Source organism: Asterias amurensis, chromosome 18 (genome assembly GCF_032118995.1).
Source record: "Asterias amurensis chromosome 18, ASM3211899v1".
NCBI classification, from domain to species: Eukaryota; Metazoa; Echinodermata; class Asteroidea; order Forcipulatida; family Asteriidae; genus Asterias; species Asterias amurensis.
Window position 1 is genome coordinate 9,931,695 of NC_092665.1, and position 20,508 is coordinate 9,952,202.

Here is a 20,508-nt window from a genome sequence, read left to right on the forward strand (position 1 = left end):
AATGAATGTCTTTACAAATTGTGGAAGTTTGACCTCAAACTGGTCGCCGAAGTTGCGAGAAAAACACCCTTGTCACAAACGAAGTTGTGTGCTTTCAGATGCTTGATTTCTTCACCTCAAAATCTAATTCTGAGATCTCGAAGTCAAATTTAAATTTAGTGGAAGATTGCGAGGGAGCCGTTTCTCAAAATTAATGTTTTAACCTATCATGCACAGCTCTCCATTGCTTGTTACAAGTAACAAGTAAGTGACATTTTATTTTGAGTAATTTATTAGTATAAGTGTCAATGCGGAAAGACAATTTTAAGGACCGATTAGTCTGAACGTCTGACGTCAAACGTATAGTACCAAAAAGTACACCTTTACTACATGTACGTTGTAATTTGTTGACCTTATTATTTCCGTGGACTCTGACATGTACGACCAGGCGCCCTCTATCGGTGATGATTTGAGTGTGGTATCATGAGCAGGAAGGTCTCGAACTAAGACTACTCGCTCGTTCACCTTTCACCACACGCGGACCGGACCGGATCAGCGATAAAGAAACGAACGTCAACACCACCGCGCGTGAAGTACAGCAGCTCAAGACAAGATCTGAACAAAAAAGGCAATTACTAACAATCACAATGGACTGTTTGCGAGAGGGTTGGTTTAGTGAGTTTAGTACACTTTGGCCTGGTCAGTCCATGTCGCTGAAAGTTACGGAAGTGTTGTTTCACGAGAAAACTAAATTTCAAGATGTACTTGTTTTTAAAAGGTGAGTTTTTGTCTACACTAATACGTATTAGTTACAGTGTATGACGTACATACATGTACCGAAGTAATACGTATGTACATGTATGTACATGTACCGAAGGATTACACGTGTGTTGGCCGTGTACTGTTGCGCAACAATTAAATCGTGAATTCTGGTACAACTACAAGTACAAGCTCTTCATGTAATGTGTATTCGGCATGGGATTTTGTCGAGCGACCGGGGAGGAGATGCTTGCTGTGGGCGACTTGGCTTGGCTGCTTGGGGCAAGATGATTGCTTTCTTCTTGTTTGGTTGATGATCATGACAATATTAACAAAAGGCTCTATTAAAAAAATGTATTCAATAAATGTGGTTCTTAATCTTAATTAAATTAATTCCCTAACAAACGGTTACTAAAACCCGGGCATGATAATAATTTAATAACTTAAATCTTTGCGACGATCACCATTCTCCACTTACACTTTTGTTTAAGTTTACACTACAGCCTACTATTTAAAGTACAAGGGAAGTGCTGAATTACATTATTTTTCAGATACTTTTTTCAAGGCCTCAGCTGAGGTCTCAAAATCAATTCAAATATTTTAGTGAGAAATTACTTCTCAAAAACTACGTTACTTCAGAGGGAGTCGTTTCTCAGAATGTTTTATATTATCAACATATATAGACTCTATTGCTTGTTACCAACGATTGTTTGGAGTAGTTACCAATAGTGTCCAGTGCCTTTCATCTTTATGCAATCACCTTTCAAGTTGTTTTCAGTACACACTGCTAATCAAACTACCCTCCTGTCACTGGGCATTTTCATTGGTTTGGTCACTAGTGGTTTTGGGTATGCTGCAGAATGCATCTGGGCCGGCAGTGGTTTCAAATCTCATCCAAGAAGTGTGAAAAATGTGCTAGGTCACTGTATTTGTTTTTATATTTGAATCAAAGTTGTATTCTGTCATGGGTCATTCCATGTCAAACATGTCAAATCAATCAGTGGTCCCCAGGTGACCCCCTCAGATTTTGATGAAACTTCATCAGAATGATTGAATGTGGCTCAAATGAACACATACAAAAAAGCTAAGTCATAATCCATGTCGTTTTCGAGATATGATCCATTGAAATATGGTCGAGGCGGCCATTTTGTGCGCGCACGAGACGCGAAATGTGATTTTTGTGATAATTTCCGACTTTGAAAACTCATAATTTAGATTTTGTACCATGTAGAGAGCTCAAACTTGGTATTCCATACTACTTTTTGCCAAATATTATGAATCTGCACTCAAATTAAATGTATCTCCTCTAATTTTCTAGTTTATGGTCGCCCAAAGAAGGCACTTTAATCAGCCAAAAATGTTTTTTTTGATAATTGGGGTCCCCCTATGCCCACATGAGGGGTCAAATGAATCCTATATTGCCTAGTTATTATCTATCGGTGCATGTCTTTACCCAAAAGCAATTATAAGCTCACCAATGCATTCATTCAGAAATAGCATGAGCCCAAAGTGGGTTCCAGCCAGAAAAAGGTCAAAAAGACCCCGCCCGTCTTGACCCCGGTTGACCCCGTGATCAATTGAAACATTTTTTGAAATTGATACCAGTTAAACATATTATATCTACTTATACACCAAATTTCAGCTTTGGCACTCAACTCCTTCATGGTGTGGTGGCAATTTGAATATTATATGTTTTTGGCACAATTTAGTTGTCTATATGGTCTACTTCTGATGCAATAGCTACACAGGATGTACATGTATACATTTTTATAACACACCTCTTGCTTGTTCTTTATTCTGGTTGGCTGAAACACGGTCACGTGGGATGAACTAATAAAGGCTAGCGATCGCGCGTGCGTGTTTTGCGGAAATAGTACCAGAGCGGGCAATAGTCTTTGAATATAGTGCCCGCGGTAACAGCGCCCTCTCTTGACTAGAATGGTGAACAACAACTACAAAATTCCTTTTTCTGTTATTTGCAATAAAGACCTAGCTGCGTTATAAAACACACATTTACTGGCATAATTCGGTAACTAGTGTGCGTCTATTCCCCCTCGGGCTTGTAAGTGACCAGAAGAGCCGGGGCCTATTTCCCTCGGCCGGCCGATATAGGTCGCTCTTCTGGTCACTCACAAGCCCGAGGGAGAATAGACGTACACCAGTTACCTCGTTGCCAGTCAATATGTATATAAAAACCCATTGACATTGTTGTTGTCTGAGTGTGTAAGCTGGTGTTTTTTTCTTCAATGACATGTTTGTTAATCTTGCTTTTGACTTGAAGTTGTAAGTTATTAATGTCGGCCTCAAAGGGAGTGACACACGATAATAATTGACTGTGATTTTTGTTACATTTCAGTGAAAACTATGGCAATGTCCTCATACTGGATGGAGTTATCCAGTGCACAGAGAGAGATGAGTTTAGCTACCAAGAAATGATATCCCATCTACCTCTGAATTCACATCCCAACCCCAAAAAGGTAACCAAACACAGGCCTGGAATTTAAAGGAGGCAAGAAAGGCGGTTGCCTCCATGCCCCTGGTGGTTATTGCCTTGATGCCCTTGAAATGCTCATCCCGGTAGAAATTTATAGTGTCCTCATTTGGTGCTATTAAAGACAGTGGACACTATTGGTAATTGTCAAAGACTAGCATTCACAGTTGGTGTATCTCAACATGCATAAAATAACAAACCTGTGAAAATTTGAGCTCAATCGGTCGTCGAACTTGCGAGATAATAATGAAAAAAAAAACACCCATGTCACATGAAGTTGTGTGCGTTTAGATGGTTGATTTCGAGACCTCAAGTTCTAAATCTGAGGTCTCGAAATCAAATTCGTGGAAAATTACTTCTTTCTCGAAAACTACAATGTATGGCACTTCAGAGGGAGCCGTTTCTTACAATGTTTTATACCATCAACCTCTCCCCATTACTCGTCACCAAGAAAGGTTTTAAGCTAAAAGTTATGTTGAGTAATTATCAATAGTGTCCACTGCCTTTAAGGAGAAAATACCTTGGTGCATGGCCCTCCAAACATAAAACATTATAGGCCTTCAGAGATGTACAGCAGACCTTTGTGTGGTGAAATCTTTTTGTAAGATGCATTTTTTTACCATTGTTAATCTTAGTACTGTCTGACCATTCAGTAGCATCCACATTGTGGTTTTGAATGAAAGATAAACTACCTGTCAGTGGTTTGATAATATTGGATGCATGTATCTACACAGTCTGCCCTCTTAAGCCCGGTTCGCATTGGATGTAATTTGGGTAAACTAACCGAGCAAATGGGTAACTAACCCATTTTGAGTCTAATGTGATTGTGAACAGTCCAGGAAGTTTTCCTCCCAGGTAACTTAACCGACCCAAATGGGTAGTTTAACCTACCCTCGAGTGCCCGGTTTAATAGGCCACGTCCGGTCCCCGATCTGCCGCACCACGTTCATCGTGTGATGATGCGTCGCACACATGCACTATTGTTAACGTGGACGGAAGCCTGGTTGCACTCATTGCATTCTCCCTGTCATGCACCCCGGTCAAAGGTCAATGCGATAGCACCCTCTTGTGCTTGTCTTAAGTTAGTCAGTATGTGTTTTACCGATTTGGGTACTTTTTGTGACACGGGGCATGGTGTCCGCAGGTTTACATTGCACCGTTTGGGGATAGTGATGGTGAAGGCGTACTTTGGAATGTTGGTTGCTGGGGTGCTGTGGTTGTTGAGAGGTGGGTGGGGCGGTGTCATGAATATACAATTTTACACGCTAAAATAGTTTTCGTCTCACGATCACTGGGACGAAGATTGTTTTCGTTTCTCGAGAGCTGCAGCGCCTTGGCGGCTGATGTTTTCGGAGTAGCTTTCTACCGTCGTTGTCTTCGGACGGTGTGGGTTTGGTGTGAATCTGTGGACATTGTAGTTTTTTTTGTCCTACAGAAGGTACATAGACCCTTTAATGTGATGTTTCTTGTGCTTTTTATGTGTGTGCATAAATTTGCTTTTTATTGTATTTAATTTCAATTTTTATTGTAAAGCGCATGGTCTATTTTGGAAATGCGCTATATAAATCTTTTTAATAATAATAATAATGTATCTTAACATGAATAATTGTTAACTACTTGCCCTCGGTGCACTTAATTGTATAAATTAATATGTAGAGCCCACCACTCAAATTGTTCTAGCTACAACACGGGTCATGACTCGGGCCTTGACTTTGTTTTTGAAGGGGCACAGCAATTTTCCTCCTGGGTGGGCACTTATGACAAAAGCACAGGGCACCACAGCAATTGTTGTGGGTGCCTTGAGTTAGTTGAAGCCCAATGACAGTTATGCATGTGTGTTGTAACTGCACTCTTTGGGCATGTTGGGAAGCACTTTTGTACTGTAATAACTTTTGTCGCTGTTCAGATATTCTTGATTTTACTGGGAATTGTCAAGTACTCTGTTCCGGTATAATTTATAAGGGATCTATCTTTTGCCCTCTTTATGGGACATTGTTATAAAATAGCATAAGTGCACTCAGCACTGGAGAAACTCCAAACCGCTACAAGGCTAACCATTAGTCCTTAGTGCCTTCCAATCATTTGGTGTGTGCCAAACACTGGTGTGTCTGATGAAACAACATTTCACATTTCTTCAAAACAAATTAGGATTTTTACTATTTTCTGACAAAAAGTTATATTTGCTGGCCTAGTTTCAAATCAAATCTCTTTCAAAGTTACATGTTTTGTTTTACCCATTAGGTTTTGGTGATTGGTGGCGGTGATGGTGGAGTCATACGAGAGGTTGTGAAACACCCACAAGTGGAGAGTGTCACTCAGTGTGAAATAGATGAGGTAATAACCTAAACCTTTTGGTCCAATTTCATGGCATGATAGCTCTATATCATGTCATGGCCATGCAGTCTTGTGCACAAGACTTGGGTTGCGGTACAACAATGTAGCTAAATCATCTGGGTGTGGTTTCAAATCCTTTTGTATTTGTTTGATCTCCAGAAAGTTATAGAAGTCAGCAAGAAGTACCTTCCGTTTATGTCCAGTGGATTTGAAAGTCCCAAGCTAACGCAGCATATAGGAGACGGGTTTGCGTTTATGAAACAACATCTCAACGAGTTTGACGTAATCATCACAGACTCATCAGATCCAATAGGTAAATTACAAACGCCAACTACATGTTGGTACAAATATTTGCAAGGTACATTTTGTTCTTAAAGACAGTAGACACTAGTGGTAATTGTCAGAGACTAGTCTTTACACTTTATGTATCTCAACATATGCATAAAATAACAAACCTGTGAAAATTTGAGCTCAATCGTTCATTGAAGTTGCGAGATAATAATGAAAGAAAAAACACCCTTGTCTCACGAAGTTGTATGCTTTCTGATGCTTGACTTCGAGACCTCAAATTCTAAACTTGAGGTCTCGAAATCAAATTCGTGGAAAATTACTTCTTTCTCGAAAACTACGTCACTTCAAAGGGAGCTGTTTCTCACAATGTTTAACACTATCAACCTCTCCCCATTACTCGTAATCAAGAAATGTTTTATGATGATAATTATTTTGAGTAATTACCAATAGTGTCCACTGCTTTTAAGAGAACTGTCTTGCTTTATATTCTACTAGCTCGGAGTAGATTTTTCGGAACCAGGGAAACTTCTCAGTTCTGAAAAGAACTAACCTGCCTTTTAACTACTACCTGGGTGGATTGTGTAGAAAACCGGTGAGGACAACCACTTTGACTAGAGCAAGCTTGACTAGATCAAGCTAGTTGAAACGTTGAGACCAATAAAGAACTCACTCCATGGTAGTGAAGTCAATAATGATCCTATAACCTTAAGTAGTAGTCCCAGCAGATTGTCTACCTTCCGCCCAGACATGCCAGGTAGAAGGGTAAGTTTTATAATAATTTAAGTATATTGTACCTTAAAAGGGTTTTGTTCTTATGTTATACAATTGGATGGTTTAAGTGGAAACCTTATTCTAAATGTTTGTAAATTCTTGTCTAAAGTATTAATTGTTTAATTGTATGGTCAGGTCCCGCTGCTGCTCTGTTTGAGAGACCCTACTATGTATTGATGAAAAAGGCTTTAAGACCTGACGGAATTGTTTGCACTCAAGGTAAGCTTACATGTACGTATGTGATTGTGGAGAGACTGTTTCATTATAGACCGTATTGAATATGACGTCACCGTTCAAATATCTGACCTACATCATAGCATGTGCGTGCATGCAGCTTGTGCCGTAGAAATCATACCAGGAATGATGCGTGCTGCGTGCTTCATTGATGTACGCGTTTGGACGCGCATACGGTTTCATAAATGAAAGCTATCTTGTTTATTTAGGCCTATACATGTACATTGTAATAAACTAAGAGGTACCTAGCAAGATATCATACACAATTTTGACGGCCACCTACCATATCTGGTCAGGTTATCCACTAAATGTTCCTGTACTCAAATATTGGTACCTCATTCCTTTAACCAAAGTGCTCTGGGCTGCTGGTCGCACAGTTTGGGTGCTGGGTTACTGTATGGTGTTGGATTGAAGACTGCATTAGTATTCAAAACTGACTATGCTTTACATGGGATTAGGCATACCACCATAATCAGGGTACAACAGTTTGGGTGTTTAGTTTAATGCTACTTCGCTAAGCAGACAACTTCAACTGAGTTGTCAGCTTGAGCAATTTTAACTTGACATTGTCTGGTCATCAGCCTACATGGACAAGTTAAATTTCCATAAACTGGACCTAGAGAAATAATTTGGCCAACGAAAGATTGCAAGTTGCGCACTGACATTAATGAGGAACACTGTTCTACATGTATATCAGATATTGTCTAATATTTTGTCTATACGTTTTTGGCGCACTTTCAGAGTCCCAGCCCGAGTGTCCCAAATCATGCCTAACCATCCAATACAATGGGTTGGAATCCACTTGCTCTTCTCTATTATAGACAAAACCTGCCCTTATCAAATCAAACCTTACATGCTTGGAAATCTCTTTTGCTACATTTTCGTGGGATTTGTCGTTTGCTGCCGAACTGGGAACGACACAAAAACCGTCATCTAAGTATAGAGCAATGAGTATGCCTAAGTCTCTCCAATGGGTGACTAAAGGTTTTAGCATTTTGGTAAAAAGGAGAGGAGCAGATGAAAGCCCAAATGGAAGGACAGTAAACTCGAAATATCACAACCTTGGTAATCTCAGGAAAACCCCAGATATTTTTGATCTTCTGCTGAAATGTCAATATGGTGGTAACCTGACTTCAAGTCAAAGGAGAATAGAAGTGCACTTTCTGTAACATACTGTAAACCAATCTTCCAGTCTTCCAGCTTAAATTTAGCCTCTAGTACGAATTTGTTCAGTCTGCTTAAGTCCAAAATCAACCTCTTTTTCCCGGAATCTTGATACGCTACTGACAGGGGACTCACGACAAAAGAAGGACCTGACATTTCAATAATTCTATTGGAACTAAGCAATTCTAGAATAGATTGAGTTACAAACAAATGATCATTGATAGCTGAATTGTTGTTACGATGATGCATGGGGGGGGGTCCTCGATAAAAGGAATCCTGTATCCTTCATTAATTACTGACATAATCATTGGTGAAGTGCCTGTATTAATCCAAAAACTAGAGTGGTGTTTTAATCTCCCTTTGACTGACATATCATATTTTAGATCGTTCGTCTCACATGATTCATAACCACACTGTACCTTCAGCACATCTCCAAACTTTTGCTCCAGATTTGAGAACTTAAGGCAGAGTGGATGGTCCTGCAGCGAGGCCTTTAGAGGTGGCATTGGCGGCTGGATTGACTGCTGGGAAGCTTGGCATTGTGCCCGGGAGGGTGATGGCTGCGGTACGCTGAGAGTAGGGCACTTGCCATGGGGTGACTCTATTATTGAAATGGGTGTACCCAATAGATAGTGCTGCCCTAGTTGGCTCTGGAATACATGGTGTCGATGTTATATGGGCACTCTCAGGACCAGTGCCCGGGTTGTCTGCAGTTGTAGCATATGTCAGTAGTTGGCATGCCTATTAAAAGTCAAAAAAGAAGAAAAAAAGAAAAGAACAGCAGAAGACGGCAGAAATAAAATATATCTTTGAAAACGAAGTATCTCTAACTTGAGTGAAACCAAGCAAGCATAAAAGCTATAAGAAAACGTACTGGACAACACTCAACGATCGGCAGAATGGCCTGAACTAACTCTTACTTAGCAAAAGTGTACTATTTATAGGATCACGCTTCAGTGAGCTGATTTGAATATGCCGCACCCTATCACGTGATAAACGTGGCGGGGGCGCGGAGCGCCTTGGTTATAAGTTGTCCAACCGAATAAAACCACATTTTCAAGCTACTTCGCTATGCTCATACGCATGAAAAACAGTTTCAGTCTATTGGACAATGAATAATAAAACACACTTTTAAGACAGCAGACATTTTAAGTTTCTTCAGGTTTAATAAAGCATGGGAGTGTGCCGGTGCTAGATTGAATTATGAACCGACACAAAGCTCATAAGGGTAACAGTGACAGAAATTACCTCGAAAAAGATAACGATCAGCTGAATAAGCATCTTTTGAAGTCGAACTGGAACTCCGGAACCGTCTTTGTCTTTTCTTGGTTTCTATCTTTTTCAGAGCCGATTCCTCGGCTACCATCACCCGTTTCCTTTCTTCGGCTGACATCTCACCCACTTCTCCCTTATCCATATGCTGGACCGTTGATCTTTCGTTTTCTGTCCGCTACTAGATCCTCTGCCTCCTGGATGGCATCAATCGCTTCTTGGATGTTCCCTTTCTTGAGGAGGGCAATTTTGATCCTGTCGTGGGCAATTTCCAGCTGCCCACAGAACTCGAACTGAGCGGAGTTTCCCGATCTCTTAAGGGCTTTCGCCTCGATCTTATTCTTTAAGTCTTTAAAGCCGCTGTCCTCGCCTTGTTTGTTAAGTCTTTAAAGCCGCTGTCCTCGCATTGTTTGTTAAGTCTTTAAAGCCGCTGTCCTCGCCTTGTTTGTTAAGTCTTTAAAGCCGCTGTCCTCGCCTTGTTTGTTAAGTCTTTAAAGCCGCTGTCCTCGCATTGTTTGTTAAGTCTTTAAAGCCGCTGTCCTCGCCTTGTTTGTTAAGTCTTTAAAGCCGCTGTCCTCGCATTGTTTGTTATTATTGGCTAAACTGTCGAACTTTTGATTAATCTTTAAACTTGTCGAATAGCAATTCAGGGTTGAAACTTGGTTGCTCGTCTTTAGATGACATCTTAAAATCTCAAGCAAGCATAAAAGCTATAGGAAAATGTACTGGGCAACACTCAACGATCGGCAGAATGGCCTGAACTAATTCTTACTTAGCAAAAGTGTACTATTTATAGGATCACGCTTCAGTGAGCTGATTCAAATATGCCGCACCCTATCACGTGATAAACGTGGCGGGGGCGCGGAGTGCCTTGGTTATAAGTTATCCAACCGAATAAAAACACATTTACTGAATTGATGGGAGTAATGCTAACAATGCTGTAACACTTTGTCATATTTTTGTTATTACGCAGGAGAATGTCTATGGTTGCATCTGGAACTGATCAAGACGATGCAAGACTTCTGCAAGACTTTGTACCCAGTCGTTGACTACGGTTATTGTACCATCCCTACATATCCAAGTGGTCAAATTGGGTTCACCCTGTGCAGTCTAAATCCGGTATGTATTCTAGGGTGAATAAATTGGTGTGGTTCCCTGACTGCATGTATCAATAATGCACTGTGTCTTGAGGCATACCTGAAACTATTTCAAGTTTGACGTGCTAGAGTATTTGCCACCACATGCTTTATTGGTCGAAATTAACTAGATGGTCATGATCAGTGCAGTGTTGTAGCTAGACCAATTGTAGTGTTAGGCTCTAAAGCCAATTTAGTCCACCAAGGGCGAGCGGTTCAACAAAATTATTCATGTTTAGATATGGGGGCCATCATTGCTGAAGTGCGATCCGAGGGAAATTTGTGATGGGCAGCACAGTGCATTTTGCTTAGAGTGCTGGTTGAAATCAGTTAGTTTTGAGCAAGCCTGCCAGGTACTATCCTCTGTGGCTACAACACTGGTCATGATAGCCATCAAAACTTGTATATGCAACACAGATTAATGACACTGATCGCAGTTTTGACATGTAATCCGCCAGTCCTCTGGCACCCTACTGGCAACTTCTTTGTCTCATTTTGTGTTCAAAATCGAAAATCAGACTCACTATTTTAATTGTTCATCCCCATATTACCTCAAAATCTGGGTTTTCTATTCTAAAATGATGTGTTCAATATACAAATAAAAAAGGAAAATACTGTCTTCTAGGAAATACCCCACCTGTATCAATGTGTACTCATTGTTTACCAGTCATCAGGTACATGTACATGTACGCACTTTCCCTGATAAAACCACTATTTCTGGCTGGAAATACGTTTTTGCAATGAACTTCGACATGTGATAAACTTTGAGACAATGTGTGTGAAACGCACTTGTATGGAGAGTCATCATTGTTGACATTTGCATTTACCGTTAAGTCTCAGATAATTGTTTCGTTTATTTAAAATAAAAAAAAGGTTATGGTGAGTACTAGGGCCACTGATTTTCCGCAATCGCGGAAAACGGACGGAAATTGCGGAATCAGCCTTTTGAAACGGAAAACAGGGTTTTCAATTTTTGAAGAAAAAAAAATCGAACTAAATTTTAGGTTTTTTCCCAGTTTTTTTCAGGCCAAACCTATTGAAATTGCATTCTTTATTAATCTTCTTTTTGTTAAAACAAAGCATCAAAAATCAGGTTGTAAAAAAAAAATGTACTAGATCGTCACCGTAGTAGCGCAATATCCAGCGAGTGCCGTGCGAGTGCGGCATCCCGTTCTGAATACACGTTGTTTTACGGCACGTTTTTTACATTTTTTTTTTCACCCAAATCACATTTTTTCCCTACCCCTTATCAACAATATACATGTACACAAACCAGCTTACCTATGCTCTATATGAACACACACAATGATTTTATTTCGGAAAGGTCTAAAATAAAACCGTAAACTGTCAACATTTTGTCGCCGAAGCGAAACAAAATGGCTGACATTTTGTTTGTGAGGGAGAACGGTCAGGTTATTATTCCAAGTCTGTGATCGTGCGTATTGGCTGAAACAGCGCCCTCTTGTGAGTTAGACCGTGTGATAGCACATAATGCGAGGGAATTCTGCGTGGCTGATGCAGAGAAATAACCGCGGTGTAAGACTTGAAATCAAGTCTATATCATGTCATGTGCATTGATACTGTAGTCACAGTGCTACGGCTGTTACATGTTTCTGTTGCAGGGATCTCTGATCAGTCAGTGAGTCAGTGCATTAAATTTCAGAATTAAAATTTCCAACTTGTTACTCCGAAACTGAATCAGCCGTTGATTTAAATCATCATCACTGTTTTTTGCTGATGTTTTCATTTACAAATTAATCAACAAGTAATGTAACAGTATTTTTCAGAAATTCAGTTCAAAATTGATATTTAAGAAGTCTGCATGTGCAACTTATTCAAAAGTTAAAGGCACCTGGAAATAGGTTTTTTTTTCTTTTAAACATAAGAGTATATGTTTATTAACAATAAAACAATTTTTTGAGTAATTGTTTGTCACGATTTATATGTTAAAAAAATTAATTAAGTGCTTGGGGGTTGACTCCGCCTACCCCTTTTGTGACGTAGGAAAAGGAAGACTTTGCCTCGATGCGTAGATAAACACACGTGCAAAAGTACATGTAATTCTAAGATGTGAGTTTGTACGCTGTAAAAAAGGTTTTTTTTCTGGCATTTTTCCGGCAATGCTGACCAGGTGTATTGCTGCTGGTTGCAGCAAAACAACTAAAGATGGGGTCAGTCTTCATCTATTTCCTGCAGATCCCAAGTATAGGCGGTTGTGGGCTGCGAAAGTCAGATTAACTAGAGCAAAGTGGTCCAGTCCGACGTCTTTTTCAGCGCTATACAGTGAACACTTCGAGCCGTCGTGCTTCGAATCCGGGATACACCACTCATTTGACATGACGAGAAGAGCCATTCTTAAACACGACGCCGTCCCAACAATTTTTCCAGCTAGTGGGAAATCGAAGAAGGTATCTGAAAGACGTAATGTACGGGGGCCTGACTACAAATTTTCTCTTCAAATATCGCGCCTTGAATTACGTCACGAACAGCGCCCTCTCGGGTCGGGGCCTACTCGTAAATTTGTAAATACAATCAAAACTTATATTTTTAAACCTTAGTTAACTTTTTATTCACATTCCTCTCGTAAAAACACATATTTTAGTGACAAAAGCTTTATTTTAAAAAAATACCACTTCCAGGTGACCCTAAGTTTGTAAGTGACTCCCTGAATATAAACAACCTTTTATCCAATTAAAAAACATGAAACAGAATTGTTTGTGCCTGAAACGGAATTCATGTTTTTGTCAAACGGAATTTGCACTTTTCTGAAACGGAAAATCAGTGGCCCTAGAGTACACTGCCAAGATAATCTTGAAGACACTGAAAGGGGTTTGAAGAATAATTCCAATTGAAAAGGGATAGCAACATATTCACTTATTACAAAGGTTAAGAAAAACATCAAAATCTCTCTCAAGTTAAAATCTCTCTCAAGTTATGCGTGGTCCGATTACCAAAGATCTGTTTAGCATTGTTAAAAATTCATAATTGTTTTCCCCTATTTCACTTATGCCTTTTCTAGAGCCTACACTATGTTTACATGTCATAATAATATAATAATAATATTTGAAATTTATACTGCGCCCCTTTCATACAAAATGATCAAAGGCGCAGAACACTTGTTAAAAAGTACAGACTGGAAGAAAAGGACAAAGAAAAAAGACATGTAGGTCAGCCCTTGTTCATAGTAAAGTGTTCCCACTTTTTTCTCAAGGACCAAATTTCATTCTTGAAAATTTTAGAAATGTGCCCCCCAAAAAAGCATTCATTTATTTGCCTTAGATTTTTCAACTGCCAGTTGCATCTCTGACATTTTTAAAATATTTTTTATCTTCAAACATGTCTATCTGCAGGAAACAAACTTCAGGAAACCAATTCGCAGCTGGACAAATGAAGTCAAGAAGACCCTGAATTTGAAATACTACAATAGTGACATTCACAAAGCAGCCTTTGTCCTCCCTGAATTTGCCAGACGGGTAAGAATAAATTAACTTAGTTGATTTAATAAATTGGGTTAAAGAATTTTGAGTTGGTTTTTAAACCTTTTATAATAAGGTGTACTAAGCACTTTGTACTCTACAAGGTTTAACCATGTACACCTGTCTGATGAGAAGCATACCCAGGCCTGGACTAACACAGAGACCATGGCCTTCAGTGACCCTGGTATTTGCATTGCTGCCCCTTCCAAAGTTGCCCATTGACTTGTATATTTTCCACTGAATGTGCCCTTTGCAAAATTAAAATGGCTTTGCCCTTTCAAAGATGATATGGGTGACAGAGGTTACCCCTGCCCCACGTTAATAATATCAATAATACAGAGCAGTTCAACCACGCTATACAATATGTTAAACATGTTAAAAGAACACAGCTCCTGACAGTGAAAGGTGAAACAAAATAGATACACAAAAGGAGACAAAACAAGTTAAACTTGTAATACACTCAAACCAGGACGAAATCAACAGAGAAATCTTGAATAAGTATGTTCCATACTTGAACACACTCTTTTCCTCTGTGATTCCAAGTACACAACGGGGAGGGGGTACATACATGACTTTATTCAATTCTGTCACAAAACCCGGGCCACCCTGCCTTCACGCGCCATGCGTCCGAGACTGAATTTACCCTGACTCCAAAGTAATCAACTCTTCTACTATCGTACAGAATATGAGTTATTTATTTACAACTATCTACAAGAGAATAATCACAATATCTTTCACTATTACCACTGGCATAAAAATTAAATAAATAAACGAGAAGTATTACACTATTACTAAATCCTTTATTATTTTAATTAAGTCCTACCCGCCACATCCAGCTGTGAGTAGAGTGGAGTATGACCGTTCGGTGTTGTGCCAGCGGAGGTCCAGATGGGGTTATGCCAGTTCCTGGTCAGTCCCACTACAACAGTGAAGTCGAGCTCGTCACTTCGCCCCGTCCACTCCAGATAATTCTCAATCTCAACCCAATATAGGAAGCCCTGGAAATATTGACATGAAAACCAATGATCCTAATCTAACAAGTTACAATAGTTCAAAAAATACTTTTCCATAGCAGAAAACAACAACATCAAAGCATCCAGGCCTAGTTTTGGTCGTGTTTGCCTAGCCCACAATTTACATAATCAAAACTAATATCAGTGGCGCTGAATTTTCAATTCATAACTACATCCCCAAATAGAAATATTGTTGGTACACTGACAGTATTTCTTTTACTGCAAAACCAAGTAATTTAAACAACAAATAAATAAAGAATTAAACTTACAGTTTCAACTGGCTTCCTTATGCATGTACAAGAACGGGACTACGGGAAGCTCGTGGCCCAACTCGACCGTATCCATAACTTCTCTAACTTTCAGCTACCGCTGAAGAATAATTGGCTAATAAAAACAATATTGCCAAAGACGTCCACAATCTCTCTCTAGGCTATCGCCCAACTCTCTCCCAACCCCAAAACTCGATCATTTCTAGATCACTTTCCAAAATAACTTTGGAGCTTCAGCTCGCACTTGATGCTACCGCAACCTTTTCGATGGATCTCTGGTTCCCCTTGGGTGTCCCATGTTCCTCTTACGAGAACACCCTATCTGCACAATGTAGTTAGCCTAAAATTAAGCATAAACACAAAGGAAGTGCACCGTATACTATGTGACGTATCTCCCACGCCCTATAAATTTGCATACTAGTCAAAACGTAGAGTTAACGTTAGCAAAAAATATCTCCTTCGTGTGAGAAATTCTAATTCATAAAATGGCTTATTAGTGGGTGGCACATATCGCCACCCAGGCATGCCCAGTGGTCTAGTTGAAAGTTTAAGGTAACAACTTCAACCAGGAATGCAACCTATGAGCTGAGTTCCTTTTATCTGGTTTTCTCAGCTGTGTCATGTACAGTATATATTTCTGTTTTTCACAAACTCTTGTCTGCCAGTGGCATCCCATGGACATTTTAAATTGGGTTGATCACTAGGCCTCCATTTCTGTGTCCTAAAAAATGTGTCTTCAGCACCTGTTGTCCAGTGGTAATAAATTATATTGTGATTTGTATTTAATGAGCATGTTTTGTTCTGCAAACTTTATAATTGATGTGTTTTCTATTTGACTTCCTGCTTTGTTAGATATTGGAAACCGAAGCTAATGGAGAAAATGAAAAGTCATTGCAACACAATGGTGACAAGCTAGATTGAGCGTGGACAAGCTACCAGCAGAGTGGACATGCCAGCTAGAACGGAAGAAAGCAAAGTCTTAATTATGAGAAGTAGGTTGGTAGTAAACCATGTATTTATTATCTTTTATGAGGAGAATGTTATGGCTACTGGACATTTCAGATAGGTCGTCAAATGTCATGTACAAACCTACACCTCGTTGTGCCTTCACAATGCAAAGCTTTGAGTTATTTCTAATTTTATTATCATTAATAGAACAACAATAGCAGGACCCAACAAACCTAGTCCATAAGGCTGAGTGTGTGTGTGTGTGAGTAGGTATACACATTCCAACCAGGGACCTATAACAAAAGAGGACAATAGCGTCCAAGGTTCAGGAAAGGTTTACATGTACATGTAGGTTGAAGCCTGTTGTTTTTGGACCCTCTAGGTCAAATGTCAAGGTCATTATGTCTAAAACAAAAGAATTGTGTTAGAGTTATAACTCAAAACATACTTGGCATATCAACCTCAAATGTAGGTTGTAGATTGGTTTTGGGATCCCCCAGAAGATAATTGTTTTAAGACCCTCTGGGTCACATGTTAGGGTCATTAAGTGAATGACCTAAAACAAAAGAAACGTTGACCGAGCAACAGTTTGAAGAAGGATTTGACATATCAACTCCAAACTTGGTTTGAAGACTGGTCTGTGGATCCCCCAGAAGCCTGTTGTTTTTGGACCCCCTACATTAAATGTCTAAAACAAAAGAAATATTGTTCGAGTGTTAACTAAAGAAGGACTTGGCAAATCTGTTCGAAAATTGACGTATTGGTTGGTCTTAGGATCCCCCAGAAGCCTGTTCTTTTTTAACCCACGGGTACTGGTTAAAGTCACCTGGATATATTAAAAAAAAAAATTCAAACATAAGAGTATATACTTATGAACAATTAAACAATTTTTTTAGTAATTGTTTGTCACGATTTATATGTTTAAAAAATAGATAAAGTTGTTGGGGGGCTGACTCCGCCTACCCCTTTTGTGATGTCAATCGAGGCAGACTTTGCCTGCAATGCGTAGAGTGAACACACGTGCAAAGTACATGTACGGTCCAAGTCGTGAGTTTGTTCGTTTCGACAAAAGTTTGTTTAGCACTTTTCCGGGAATGCCGACCAAGGCCCAATTTCATAGAGCTGCTTAAGCAAAAAAATTTGCTTAAGCAAACAAATCTTTGCTTTGTAAAATCAGATTACCGGCTAAGACTCCACTCAATTGTTATGCTAAGTAAACAACAGCGTAATATTAGTCACGAGCAATGTACATGTCATGAAATTTTTGCCAGTAACATGTGTAAAATAAGCAAGCTTTTTTCGTGCTTAAGCAAATTTTTTGCTTATGCAGCTCTATGAAATTGGACCCTGGTGTATAGCTGCTGGATGCAGCAAAACAACTAAAGATGGGGTCAGGTTGCAGGTGTTTCCTGCAGATCCCAAGTATAGGCGGTTGTGGGCCGCGAAAGTCAGACTCACAAGAGCAATAGTGATCAGGTCCGACGTCTTTTTCAGCGCTGTGCAGCGAACACTTCGAGCCGTTGTGCTTTAAATCCGGAATACACCACACATTTGGCATGAAGAGAAAAGTTATTCTAAAACATGACGCCATACCCAACAACTTTTCCAGAGTCAGTCAAAGAAAGTACCTGAAAGACATGACAAACCTAGAGAAGCGTTTGCCAAATGTGAAAAATTTGGGTAAGTTTGAACTTTGAGGGCATGTTTTTAGCTTGGGATTCACCGTGCAGGGTAATCCGAGTGGACCGTCCGCACAGCAGCCATACAGTGTTGCAGTCTGCTTTGTGACCGTAGTTCTGTACGTAGGCATCATACCGATCAAGTACCTAGACGTAGTGTACGGGGCCAGACTACACATTTTCCCTTCAAATATCGCGCCTCGATTAACGTCACGAACAGTGCCCTCTCGGGTCGGGGCCTACTCTTAAATTTGTAAATAAAATGAAAACTAGTGTTTTAGAAGCTTACATGTAGTTAACTGTTTATTCACATTCCACTCATCAAAACACATATCTTAGTGACAAAGGCTTTATTTTGAAAAAATACCACTTCCAGGTGACTTTAAATATCATGGTGAGTAAAACAAAATAAATGTCCAAGCAATAACTCAAGAATGAAATTTATCTCACCAGGGCATTTGTGTTTCTTAAAACACCATTCTTGTTTAAAACTATTTTAAGTATTTCACTAAAAATTATACATATATGAAGAGAACAGGGTTTTATGGTAAGCTGTCGGAATTTTACCGTTTCTTTTTCTTATAAAATGTGTTCTGGGAGACTTATGGGAACGTTGGGTGGCGGCAGACATTCCAGGTAGCTTCCAAATGTTTCAAGCAACTCTTAGATTCTGTGTGTTTCAAATATCAAATGATTTGTCTGATATAGATGCTGCTATACAGCAGCCTGCTACTCTCCTTTATCGGTTTAACATTGAAATTGGTGCAAAATGTACAATCTTAAGTTAGGTTCAAGAATATAGCTTGTGATTTAAAGGCAGTGGACACTATTGGTAATTACTCACAATAATTATCGGCATAAAACCTCACTTGGTAACAAGTAATGGGGAGAGGCTGATAGTATAAAACATTGTGAGAAACGGCTCCCTCTGAAGTGACCTAGTTTTCGAGAAAGAAGTAATTTTCCACGAATTTGATTTCGAGACCTCAGATTTAGAATGTTGAGGTCTCCAAATCAAGCATCTGAAAGCACACAACTTCATGTGACAAGGGTGTGACAAGAGCTCAAATTTACACAGGTTGGTTATTTAATGCATATGTTGAGATACACCAAGTGAGAAGACTGGTTTTTGACAATTGCGTACCAATAGTGTCTATTGTCTTTAACCATATCTCTATTCATCTCCACATTTATTATTTGTTGTGTATTTTCTTTGTTTCTCAGGGCCTCCTCCCCTGCCCCTCCCCAACAATAATCGCACCACTGATCAGCTGCTAGGCACTTTTCACAGGATAGTTTGGGGGTAGAAAAACAGTAATATGTTGGCCTTTGGATTGATAAACAATCGAGGGTGGATTTCACTAGACATGTTACTAGCCTGAAGTTTTTAATAGGTCCTAGTGAAATCCACCCCTTGAACTCAAGTTTGTTTTGTCCCTTCCTTGGAATCCCACCTTGGCCAGGTGTCTGGCATGTATGGTTTGGTTTTCACTGGCTTTCTTTGGTTTTGTTACCAGATGATTTAAACAAATTAAGTAGTTCAGAAACAAAAACATTACCTTTGAAGACCGAATGTATGTTATCAATTGCTATTTATTTCATTCCATCAGACTACAAGTGTATATATTTAGTGAGGAAGTTAAATAAAAAACCATTAATGAGCTTAACTTTCTGAGTTCTGAGTTGAGTCAAAAAAAAAAATGCAGTGCAATTGGTTGTCTCCAAGTTGCCACTAAAAACTGCCGAGTGTGACAATTACATTTAAAGGCACCTAGGAGATCTTAAAACGTGTGGTCTTCCTAAGTTAGGACGAGTAACTCGTCATAACTAGAGATAAGACGAGTCCTAACTCTTTGTGAAATCGACGGCACTGGACACCTTTGATAATATTGTCAAGACCAGTTTTCTTAGTTTTTGTATCCCAACATATGAATAAAATTGGTCATCTTAGTTGCAAGAGAAAAATGAAAGAAAAGAAGAAAAAAACTTGTTGCACAAATTTTTGTGCTTTCTTATATGCATAATAAAGTCTTCATATCATTTTTAAGTGAGAAATTACCTCTTTCTCAAAAACTACGTTACTTCAGAGGGAGCTGTTTCTCACAATGTATTTTACTTATTACTACCAACAGCTCTACACATCATTTGTTATCAAGTAAGTTTTTAATAGTGTTCAGTACCTAATACACCAGCGCGATACAACACGTCATCATATTATAACACTTATTATTATCAAACAGATTAAAGTAAAAAGAAATGCCGCCAAAAAGGTGTTCAAAACATTTTATCATGGAAAGTACTCCCAGCCGTCGATTTCACAAAGAGTTAGGACGAGTAACTCTTCCTAACTCAGGATTAATCTTAAGGTCTGCATGCTACAGTGCAGGGTTGGGACTCGTCTTAAGTCCTAAGATTAGTCTTAAGTTAGGAAGAGTTTTGTGAAATCGACGGCTGGGTAAAAACTCTAGACAAAATGACAAAGTGACAAACGTTTTGGGGCTGCGTTGTTTTTTCCCCTGCAGATAATACGTTGATTTCCCTGTAAGTAGTCTTGGCCCAAGACGATGGTGCTTGATTCTGGATAGTATACTACGCGCGGTTGAATCGCCAAAGCGCGCCCGCCACGGTATGATTTAGTTACGTGGACGGTTCGAAATCTAGACTACACTCTGCAAGCTACTTGCGATGGTGC

The 20,508-nt window shown here is 39.4% G+C and overlaps 1 protein-coding gene across 2 annotated transcripts; it reads left to right on the forward strand.

Annotated features, from left to right (window-relative positions):
* The first annotated feature begins 538 nt into the window (after nucleotides 1–538).
* On the forward strand, nucleotides 539–20,348 carry LOC139951125 (spermidine synthase-like). 2 transcript variants are annotated; one of them, XM_071949968.1, is made up of 8 exons: nucleotides 539–757; nucleotides 3,095–3,215; nucleotides 5,471–5,563; nucleotides 5,723–5,876; nucleotides 6,761–6,844; nucleotides 10,269–10,414; nucleotides 13,782–13,904; nucleotides 16,042–20,347. In XM_071949968.1, the coding sequence occupies exons 1-8, from the start codon at nucleotides 627–629 to the stop codon at nucleotides 16,108–16,110; spliced, it is 921 nt and encodes a 306-aa protein (XP_071806069.1). In that variant the 5' UTR covers nucleotides 539–626; the 3' UTR covers nucleotides 16,111–20,347. The 2 variants fall into 2 exon arrangements, with proteins under 2 accessions (XP_071806069.1, XP_071806070.1); XM_071949969.1 differs by lacking the exon at nucleotides 539–757 and adding an exon at nucleotides 983–1,092 and having other exon boundaries at nucleotides 16,042–20,348.
* The last annotated feature ends 160 nt before the right edge of the window (nucleotides 20,349–20,508 follow it).

Coding starts and splice junctions, on each gene's coding strand:
- LOC139951125 (XM_071949968.1), top strand. CDS start 627: ATGGACTGTTTGCGAGAGGGTTGGTTTAGTGAGTTTAGTACACTTTGG. Junction 10,415..13,781: donor CCCTGTGCAGTCTAAATCCG/GTATGTATTCTA, acceptor GTCTATCTGCAG/GAAACAAACTTCAGGAAACC. Junction 13,905..16,041: donor TCCCTGAATTTGCCAGACGG/GTAAGAATAAAT, acceptor CTGCTTTGTTAG/ATATTGGAAACCGAAGCTAA.